The sequence below is a fragment of the Synchiropus splendidus genome, chromosome 12 (assembly GCF_027744825.2).
Source record: "Synchiropus splendidus isolate RoL2022-P1 chromosome 12, RoL_Sspl_1.0, whole genome shotgun sequence".
Taxonomy (NCBI): Eukaryota; Metazoa; Chordata; class Actinopteri; order Syngnathiformes; family Callionymidae; genus Synchiropus; species Synchiropus splendidus.
In genome coordinates, this window is record NC_071345.1 from 14,909,743 (window position 1) to 14,921,030 (window position 11,288).

Consider the following 11,288-nt stretch of genomic DNA (forward strand, 5'->3'; position numbering starts at 1 on the left):
TGGATGCTTTCATGAAGATTCAACACAGTGCTCACTATTTAGCATAGATGCGCTAAACTACTACTAAAAATACTCATTGGTGGAATTCTTTAGTTTTTTTAATCTTCTCCTTCTCCTTCTTCTTCTTCTTCTTCTGATTGAACTTACAATATCATGCAAATAGGTAAATAAATTCTACATAACACGTCAAACCTGTCTTGGTTAATTTACATACGGTAAAGCTAAACTGTTTTCAGCAAGAAAACCAAAAGCAGATTCCAATTTTATTTGTCAGTGCACATCTTTTAAGAGTCTTTACATCACTCATGTTCAGCTAACAGTAATTCTACACTCTTAGCACCGCTGGCCATCACCAGTGTGTTACACTTGGATGTAGTGCGGCTTGTTACCCTGGTGTTTGTTCAACAAGCCACGGTCATTCCTAACAATACTGTGTGAGTGTGTGTATGGGCTCCAGTATGAGACTACAAAGTCAGCTGCTGTTTCTCAGCGGCATGTTTCATTCCTAAATTAGCTGTCCTGAATTCCAGTGTTCAAGTCCACACATCCTTTCCACACGCGTGCTGATGCAGTGTGAAATTGTCCCTACAGTTCTGAGTCATGTCAGTGTCTACGATAAAACAGAGGCAGAAAGTCAAGAAACAGTGATGAAGTTGAAATGGACGCCTTAAGAGTGGGAAGAAGAGGGAGTAAAGAGGCAAAGACGGTGGGAAAGAGGGAGTGGAGCATTCTGAAGCTGTGAGTCACACATGCTTGCCACGATGTTATAGCTGTGAGTCGAGACCAAACACAGCCATGACCTTCAAGTAAAATACATACTTTGTCTTTTTTTAATATTCTACTTACAGTCATGACTCAACAATGATCAGCTTACATACTTGCATTCCGCTTTAGCTGTCCACACGGAACATAGCTGAGCCACACAATAATCTGCAGAGGTGTAAACAAAAGTCACCCCGAAAATGCATTAGGGTGAAGGACACAGTCACATCCACTCTTTAAAATCAATGTCCTCTTGTTTAGGCATCTAGATTTGTGTCTGTGAGTGGTGTCAGGAAATATGAGCGGTGAGTCTCATCACTTTCCCACTCTTGTTTTTCTTTTTTGGGCTCTCTGGTCATGTGAGTCGAGAACAGAGGGCTAAGTCGGTCTCACCTGGGGGAGGAGGGACAACTCTTTGTGTGTGCTGTCTCCCTTCTGTCCTCTCCCGGAGCAACAGCATTCTAGAAACTGAGGTCACATGATGCGACTGGGCCAAGGAGAAGTGTATCAGACTGAAAATTGCTCTGCCACATCTGTGATTAGGATCCTCCAGAAGTTTTATTGTTTTTTTGGAGTTGAAAAACATCAAATAATACTTCAACAGTTGCAGTATTATATGGTTATATTCACACTACATCAGCAGGAGTCTCATCTAAAATGTTAAACTTTTTATTTGTGTATCTAATGATATTACTCAAATAGAAACAAAACTACAGCAAAAACAAACTACAAATATGTACAAAGAAAACTGCTTTTGTAACAAGACAATATATGTCGATCTCCATAGTTTATAACACCATAGTGACTGGGTGAACATTTTGTGTAAAGGATATAATTTAAATTACATGAATTCACAATTAAAACAGGCTTGTGGAATGCAAGTTACATATTTCATTAAAAAAAAGGGTAGAACCGCCAACTAAACCGTCATTACCAGAAAACGCATGTATCGCTATAACATGTACTCAGCTGGCACGTTCCCACACGCACGCGCACTGGCTCATACTTATCTTATTTGCAAACATGTGCAACAGGAATTAAGAAAGTAGGAGGAGTGACATTATTGTGCGTAACTGACTCCAAATGTAAAACGGAAAAATGTATACGAGAGAAAAAAACGAAAATAAAATGACTACCTTTTTATCACAGAATCAGTGACTGGTAAAAAACAAACAAACAAAAAACTACTCTTTGGAACAGAAAAAAATCAATAAATGGTGCACTAAATGAAAAGCAATGTTCAACACAATTGCATAACTAGCAATAGTAGCATTTGCTTTTTCATTTACACGTTTTATCATGAGCTCTAACCAAACACTTGTTTTCTTAACAATAAAAATGACGATTCATATTTCAGAGGAGTCGTCCGACGTGTGTTTACTTAAACTAGTGTGTAAGAGAATCTTACCTCTCTGGACTTGAGTTAAGACGAAACGAGGAAGTTTGGAGACGGTCGACAGACTCCGAGTCGGACTGAGAGACAACACCCTCCAGCAGCCGCTCTCAACAGGTTGGCTCGCTTTTAGGAAAAGGGGGCTGTGTCTAACTACTAAGTGGCGAGTCTGCGTTTCAACTGACCCAGGGTCGGCTTCTCAAAGGAAGTACGCCGGGATGACAGAGAGTGATGACGCAAGGCAACATGTGAAAGGCTGATCCAGGATCGGGCGTTGACTGCTGAGAGCAGTAGGAGGGAGTTATATCTTTGGCTGTTATGCCGACTAATAGAACCATAACTACATGATAGAGCTATTCCATTGAGTGTAACCAGAAACATAATTCAACAAAAAATAGTGAGTGGAGAGATGAAAAACTGGCCAAAAATATAAATAAATTAATATAGTAGTATAATATAATAAATAAGTATAGTACCATATAATATTACAATAAGTATTATAGTATATAATACAATACTATATAAATGAATATAATAATAAATATACATATCAAATATAATTGAATTGCATTATATGATTTAATATTGGTAATGGATGCTCCTTGCCAAAGTTTAAAGAATGACATGCTGCTGCAGTCACACAAGACATAGATTAAAAACCTGTTTTTACCATGACAAGCTCTCATAAATTAAAGTACATTTAAAATAAAAAAAAGAGCACAAACTGTAGAGTCTTCTGTCTTTTGTTTTGTTGATGTTTCTTTGTTGTGTTGAGAAAGTATGTATGAGTCACATATGTACATGAACCTATCACAGAAACGTGGAAACAAATCCAACGTGAGAGGAAATAAATGATAGCAAAGTGGCAGTGGAAACACCGGATGATTGTGTTTGAATCATTCTATTTATTTTGGACCTGTTTCCTCACCCAATTGCTTCATGATTGACATACGTAGGGATACGGCCATTCATGTAGTACTGACAAAACATCACATGTGAGCACACCATTGCAGCAGTACACATTGTTTACAGATTTGTTTTACTTTCTTCTATACAAATTTGCTCAGGTTGTGTTTTGTCAATCCAAAAGACAATGGAGGATTAAAGGGCTTTTATCAGGGCCCTCTCAAACACTGCAAATCTTCAGATTATTTCAGATGCTCCACAACCTGCTGCAGCATTCTCAGTTGCCAAATCCACTGTTTATTTTTACTAGACCTTGAATCTCATGTTGCTCCGCCTGTTGAACGTCTTTTCCTGCAAAACCAGTTTATCACGTACGATATCAGATGTCACTGTTGTCGTCTACTTCTTTGCTAGAAGTTGAGAGGGGAGGGCGGGGCAGCAGTTAGCAAGACAGTGGGGCACAGACAATAGAAGGTGATACTGGGGTGAGTGATAAAAACTTACACGTTCTTCTTGGTACACCGATTATCTGAGAGAAGAGAGAAGAGAAACACATGTGAGTTTCATTGACCACTCAAGCATTAGCTAGACTGGCTTCACAGTCAATAGATCTGTTTGCATTCATGGAGAAACAACCCTATATGTGACTATACTCTGGATATACTGACTACATTTTTCCATATTACAAAGTCTACTAAGTCTATGATAAAATACAATGACGCAATAGTCATACAAGAGGGCACATGTCCAGCCCGCCAATCGAATTAGTATGTACTGGAAGAACTTTAAGTCTAAAACTAATTTGTGGTGAGACAGAAAAGTGGATTAGTGCCGATGCATGTCGACAGAACGCTGTACCGTTCTGACATTTTACAGGCTGGTTTCCAGCAAGTGGAGATCTTAAATGTGATCTGTAATCTTCCAAAAACACCCTTGCATTCAATACAGATGGATTGTTCTATGAGGAGAAAAGATTCCCTTATGTTGCGAGGAGGAGTCTGTGCAGACCGGGGACAATTTATGTATGCTGGAACTAACCACAGAGATGCATTATGCCAGGCTAGTTTCCGTGAAATAAAAGGGAGACTGATGTCTCATTCTGTTTAGACACTAATTTACTGCCTAATGAGAAGACAGTCAGTCGTTGTTCTGCCCGAACATATGTACATCTCCTATTTCTTTTAATGGCAAACAATTTTCATATCAGTTATTTTTCAATTAGAAAAATAATCTTCTTAACAGCAAAAAATGTAGAACATAGTTCATTCCAAATGATTTTTCATCACTATAAAACCATTTTTCCTCATTTAAATGCGGTTTTCTGGAGTGTTTATGAGCTGGATATTGAAATGAGCTGTTCTGGTGCAGGTGATTAACTCACAGAGTAAAACGGATAATCCTCCAGCTACCAGGATGCCTGAGCAGATCAGTCCTATGATTCTTAGCCGCTCATAGTCTGTTCAAAAGAAATGGCATGCATGTTGACTCACTTCAATGAAAACATAGTTATTACAGTTGTATAAACATACAAGTGAATCCTATCTCAGTCACACAGACAAGCACTCTTTTGTCTTCAACCATTAGCTTCAGTTTAAGCAGCGTCATGTTTTCATTATTCCCCATTGATCCATGAGCTGTTAGGACACTGCTAACTTTGGCTTCCTGATCAAACGCATTTATAAACATTTTTTTTTAAATGGACATCAAAGGAATTCAAGGAAGTAGTGTACTTACTATAAACGAATGGATCTGTAACAAGAGTAACAATAAGAAAATGATTGTTAAATACTCAAATTAAACCACAGACAAAAAATATTTTGTCAAATGTAAAAAGTGAAATAGCTCTAGTTGCATGCTCTTACTTGCTTCGGCTCCTGCGATAAAAGTGAAGAAAACTGTACAAAAAAAGGACGCCATGATTAACGTAAGTCACTATTTTTAGGATTAATTTAATTTCCTTTACCTGCCAGAACAGCCACAAGGGTAAAGTGCTCCATCTTCCACTTGACCCTGGCACACACAAGAAAGGTGGGGGAGAAAACAACAACATGTGAGTTGAGAAAGAGTTCAATCTGTTTTCTTTTTTCCACATTCTTCAGCAGTCATCCTAGGATGGTTGTCCTTGCACCGTGAGAGGTCACTGTGCAACCAGCAGGGATTCACCCGCCGTGTTTGGACAGTAAACAGCAGATCATTTTTTTAGCCACGGGTGGAAACTTAGCAGACGACAGCCCATCTTGCTCTTTGCTGGCAACAGGTTTCCCACCACAATGTCAAAGGCTTTAGAAGCTCCACGTAATTTTGATTTAGGTGCATATAATAACATCTACAACAGAGAATAGAAACTCCTTTTTAAAAAGTAGCCAGGACCTTGAACTGCTGACATTTGCATTTTTAAAACCAAAATTCTATATTCAAAATTATTCAGACTTTCAGAAAGGACACAACCCTCTTAAGATACAGTATATTAAAGATTTGCACTTGCATAGTTTCTGTTTCCTCCTCCACATTTGAGTCTGTTGTTTATTTCCATAATCTGATAAAACCCAAATTCAATTTTGTATCTAAACCATGTGGCCTTTTGCAGGAGAATCACGTCTGGCTTGTCCTTTATTTTTTATTCTTCTTGTCTTATACATTGATTACAATAGACATATATGCTTTTCTAAACAGTGCATAGAGGCCTCTGCATTTAACACATCAGATCACCATCTTTCATTCAAAAGGTAAACTCATAATCAATAAAACAAGCCAGTTCAAAATCTTACATTGACCTTGTGTCTGACCTTCAACAGGAAGCTCTTACCGTAACAGGTAACGGCGCAACCAGAAGAGTGTGGACGATTCCGGACACTGCCTAACTAAAAGTGCGTCCTTTCAATTTCACCTGAAGAAGCAGCGGCGACTCCTCCTCTTTATTTAGACATAAATAAAGGTGAGTTTATGTACGAACACACAGGAACGAGTGTCAGTGTTATTCCATAAACACAGTCTGTGTGTCCGAGGAGTTCTCTGGATGACAACTACTAATGTCACACGTGCATGAGTCACACAAATGATCATTGTCTCAGCAGAATGTTCATGTATTTGACCAACACTTGGGTTGTAGAATCTGCTGATCTACCAACATGAATCACCACTTCTGTTTGATTATTTGATCAGGTGAACATCTGGACCTAACCTGGATCTATTAATTTTCAGGTATGATACATCACCTTTATATTACCAGGTAATTCCATTCTATGTAACACCAACAGGACATGTATTATCACAGTGTTGAAGGTGAGTGTCAATATATTTGGATGAGTGGGTCGACACCCCAACTCATGATCACACTGAGCCAGGAGAGATACGGTGTGTGTTTGCGTGTGCGTGTGCGAGGGTGTGTGTGTGTGTGTGTGTGTGTGTGTGTGTGTGTGTGTGTGTGTGTGTGTGTGTGTGTGTGTGTGTGTGTGTGTGTGTCTGCCAGGGTGTGGGTGTGTGTGATAATATATCTGGCACTGTCTCATTGAGCACAGAACAACTTCTGCTGAATTTAAATACCAAATTGTAATGTTACAGGGCCTCCGTCGACGTTTTGATGGGCTCATTTTCAAGTTACTTCAGTCACCTTTTTAAAAATGCTAACTACGAAGACATAATCTTAACTTAACAGCCCCATTCAATATGTTCAAGGGGTGCTCTAGGTAGAAACACACATATGTTTAATTCAGACCTCTGTGTCCTCTGGTGAAGGTGTCAGCATTGTGAGTAAAGGTCATCTTGAAAACACACTTTCAACAAAGCATATCTGTGAGCTCACTCTGGCACTGTATCACACACGCACACACATTGTTGTGGGGACCACTCGGTGCCATATTGCTTTCCCCAGCCTCCCACACTAAACCGAACCACCCAAAACAAATGGCTAACCTTAACCAGGACTCTGAACCAAACTAGAACGTATTGATAATGACCGAGTTGTTTTGAAGCCGTCATCCTAAAATTGAGGCTTACCCTTCTGGGGTCCAAGAAAAGGGACCCAACAAGAAGGTGTTTTCTCCGAAGTTGGACCTCACTAGGATAGATGTGATTGAAGGCACACACACACACACACACACACACATATCCCTCGGCCCACACATACTCAGAATGCTTAACCATAAACAAAGCCTTTGCTGACAAGGTTTCTCCTGTGGGAGTCATGTGGAACAGGACTGGGCAACATGCGACCAGGGGTCCAGTTGCGGCCTATCGCCTGTGTCTTTCCGGTCCTAGTGATGTCTTGTTAGACTATAAAACTGTCAACAAATATGTCTGACAGCTTGAAGTTAGTGTTCAAATAGTTTAATTTTATTGTTCATTACAAAAGTATTTCAGGGTTTATTACGATTAAACCAAGGAATATAATTTATTTATGTATCAATTTTATTATTTATGCATTAAGAAAACCATGATCATGTCATGGAAACTGAAATCTTTATGAATATTTTCTGTCCCTTAAATTAAATGGGCTAGTTTTTCATATTTTGCCCTTGTTTCTTTTTTTTTTTTTATACATATTCAGCACATAAATAGTATATATCTATTAAGAATACATGTATATATATATTTATTTTTCATTGTATAGTTGCACTCTTACAGAGTCTGATCTTTTAATGTATAATTTGTCATTGTTTTCTAAATAGGTCTTCCTATGCTATTAACCCGTCATTTTATTTGCTCTGGTTGTTGGCTTGATGGCCATTCTCAACATTCACAGTATATAATGTTATCCCTTTGGTAATTTACTACGCCACGCCTGGTGTAGAAGAGGATTATCTTGTTCATTTTTTTTTTTTTATCAGCAAGAAACATTGACAGGAACTCAGAACAAACTGTAAGATCTTTAATGGAGGAGGTAGCAATGTTTAACTGAATAGTGAATCTCAATAGTAGATAGGTAACTTTCTGTTGTGCCAGCATATTGTCACATGTCAGTGGGGTCTTTAAAAAAAGGCTGTTGCTATTGCTGACATGTGAATGTCTGTTTAAAGCTCAATGTTTTTATGATGGAGGGATCACTCGTCCTATCAATCTCTATTGGTATCTAAGTATTATTAGTAGAAGCATAAGTCCTATCATCTAAATTGAAGCGCAACATAAATGCTTTTGCTACCTCCTCCCCTCCAGCATGTGCAATAGCACACTTTTGGTATAGAAATAAAATTTATTATGTTACAAATAGACAGTTCAAACAACATACAGATCTGTTGTACTGGAGGATTTGGAGTAATGTGCCATTCTAACCACTGGTGGGCAGTAAAATACAAACTAAGAATCATGTTTTCCGTTTTGAGTCACAGCAAGTGACTGACATTCGATACTTACGTTAATCTACGTTTCAAACACGAACTTCAGGTAAGTAAGTTAAATAAAATCAATAGTAAAAAGACCCGAATTGTTGAACTGAAAAGATGGTCAAACTAAAGTATGAAATAAAGTTGATTTCTTAGGCTCAAAAGTAATGAGATCATGGTTCTAATATTTGTCCAAGACACAGTATTTCTGAGTAACTAATTCACTGTTTCTCTTCGACCACTTGCGGACCAAGGCATCATCACTCGGTTCAGGTCTGATTCAAACCAAATGAAACAAATAGTTTAGCTGTGTTGACGTTTGTCACTCTCAAAGGAACAACTTGTCAAAGAGGCAGCAACAAAACTGTACGTTTTAAAACTCAATTGAGCTGAATCAAATGAAATAATCATTCGTTTTTACTGGCTGAAGATGACGTGACTAGGCATCAGGCTGGCATGTGGACTATGCTGTCTGATACACCCTGTTCTCTCTGTCTTGGCAGCTGACCTTTGATTGCATAAAACATATTCACATCTGACATCTGTGGAAAATAATACTTCTCATCTGACTGACACAGAGGTTTGTGTTACAGTGATCCAGGGATTAACCACTGAACACTTCCTCCACAGGATCAAAAAAAGCAAGTTTTTATTTTTTTTAAACTTTATTTTGTGTTACACCACAAGAACACTGATCTGTCAACATCTGCTCACAACGATGGCGTCATACAGACAAGTCATTTTAATGTAAAATTACTAACTGATTATAACAAGTAAAGGGACTAAAATAAATCCAGAGTAAGCAGTAAATCCTTAAATATAAAATAGCCCCTAGTTCAGAGCCACTATAGAAATGGCTCCAAATGGACTCAATGTTTGAAGTTTAAAACTCTTCTTTTTTCACATTCTTTTGGACGCTGTCTTTCTCGATGATTGAGACGGTGTCGTCTTCTTTTCCGCCTGAGTAGAGAAATGGCATGTGATTGGTCAGTGTGAGATAAAGGCTCCTTGTGAATGGGTTCTAATGGCTACTTACTGAAGCACCGCTGGAGCGTTTCAGACCTCTGCAGCATTGTGTAAGACAATCCGAACACCAGCAGCACACCAAAAAAGGCCCCGATGCAGCAGCCGATGAGGATGTAGAAGCTCTTCCCGTTATCTAAGAGGCATCATTGCAGTCATGTGAAGACTGGAAATACAATTATTTATTTCTAACAGAAGGTCAAAGCAACTGTGTGAAGTAAGACTGCCTGAGGAATTGAAGCGTGGGAATCACCAGGATTGCTTAATCTGTATCAGTGAAGCTGACATTTAGAAGCACATCTAAGTGGTTGTTTGAAAGATTATAGATCACCTAAGTGCACTTATACACTGTCTAATCTTGTTCCAGAGAGCTAAAGATGTGGAAAAACTGGTCAGAATTTTTTCATCTGTTCAACTGTTTCTTTTCTGGTATGATGAAATCCACAAAAGCATCATCCACATGTCGCTTACTGACGCCTACTTGGCCACAAAATAGATTGTCTTTAAACAGATCGAAGGGTGACCAAATGTGACCAGGCTCACCATGTACATGCAGGATAGCAGTCGGGCTTTCAGGAACATTTGGCAGGTGACACACAAATTTAGTGCTGTTGTCAGAATATGAGGTTCCCTTGATGGTCCACACCGCCATCAACTGTCCCTTCTTCACCACACAATGTCCGAAAAGAGCCTGAGAACGTCGGTGGAGAGGAGAAAGGATGATTTTGTGCTTCAAAATATTGTATAAATTAATAATTAATAGTTAATAATTTTGAGTCACTGACAAGACTGGTCCTATCACAGAAATGACAACGCGAAGCGGGTAGTTCATGTGTTCATGTTCATGTTAAGTAAAGAAGTAAAATAAAATTAAATGTTCATTTATAAATAAAGCAAATAAAAAAAACCTTTTTAAATGTTTTCATAAAGCACACGTCTTTATCGAAAAAGAAAAACAAGGTGAAGAAATAACAGCCTAAAAAAACATATTATTTCCAAATCGTAAGTTTTGAATTACAAGAACTCTGTATTTAAAAAAAAAAAAAGATGGAACATGAGCCGACAACTAACATATTATGGAAAGACTTTGGACATGAAACCACACACTATCTTACATGATATATATCAATATAATATGTTTAGATTAAAAATTAGGCCGCATTGGTTTATGTGTGAGGGTTTGAGGCTTATTGAAAAATAATAAATCTTCAGTCTTGACGCAGAACCGACAGCTCACCTGAGGAATGTCCTCCACACGGCCGTCGGGGCAGGTGAGAGTGTGGTTACTGCGACTTCCATACACGTTGAAAGAAAATTTCACTGAATCCTTTGGGACGCCACAGCTGAACACCGCAGGGTCACCCACAGCCACTGACACGTCTATCGGATGTGTGAGGAACCTGGGAGTGTTCTGAGCTGCAACATGGATCTTCATGTTTGACATTTGTGATGACTCAAAAACATTGTCTACTACAGACAGATGGAACTGAAAAGTCATTTGAATGAAGGAAGGGCAAAGTATGAAAGCAAAAAATGCATTTGGTACTATTGCTGGTTTCATCGAAGTATAGCAGCAAAAAACAACAGAACATCAACAGATCAACACAAGACAGTGATGGAGAGAGGAGTTCGCTGCTGAAAATCAGATCGACTCATTACCTGAGGAAGCAGCGATGAAAAATGAAAGAAGCAACAGGCTCCCAATCTTCTTCATTGTTTTGCTCTTGTTCCTGCCTTTATTATTCAGAAAGATCTGTCAAATGGAAAAATTAAATTCAGCTTTCACCTCGACTGCAACGACAAACTATGTGAGTGACCAGGAAGTTCCTGATCAGACGTACTTGTGCTGCCCTTGTTTCACTTTTTAAACTATTCACATTTAGAAA

General features: G+C 38.6%; 1 protein-coding gene across 3 annotated transcripts; it reads right to left on the bottom strand.

Moving 5' to 3' along the window:
* Window positions 1–2,784: 2,784 nt before the first annotated feature.
* Window positions 2,785–5,936, bottom strand: fxyd11 (FXYD domain containing ion transport regulator 11). 3 transcript variants are annotated; one of them, XR_008416288.1, is made up of 7 exons: window positions 5,848–5,877; window positions 5,025–5,071; window positions 4,924–4,956; window positions 4,796–4,810; window positions 4,443–4,517; window positions 3,566–3,590; window positions 2,785–3,471 (listed from the first exon to the last, which is right to left on the bottom strand). XR_008416288.1 is itself a non-coding variant. In XM_053882071.1 (7 exons), coding segments are annotated over exons 1-7 (228 nt in total). In that variant the 5' UTR covers window positions 5,832–5,883; the 3' UTR covers window positions 2,785–3,440. The 3 variants fall into 3 exon arrangements, 1 of the variants encoding a protein (XP_053738046.1); XM_053882071.1 differs by having other exon boundaries at window positions 5,830–5,883; XR_008416287.1 differs by having other exon boundaries at window positions 2,789–3,471; window positions 5,868–5,936.
* Window positions 5,937–11,288: the final 5,352 nt, after the last annotated feature.

Coding starts and splice junctions, on each gene's coding strand:
- fxyd11 (XM_053882071.1), bottom strand. Junction 4,957..5,024: donor CCTTGTGGCTGTTCTGGCAG/GTAAAGGAAATT, acceptor TTTTTTGTACAG/TTTTCTTCACTTTTATCGCA. Junction 3,472..3,565: donor CGGTGTACCAAGAAGAACGT/GTAAGTTTTTAT, acceptor CTCAACTTCTAG/CAAAGAAGTAGACGACAACA.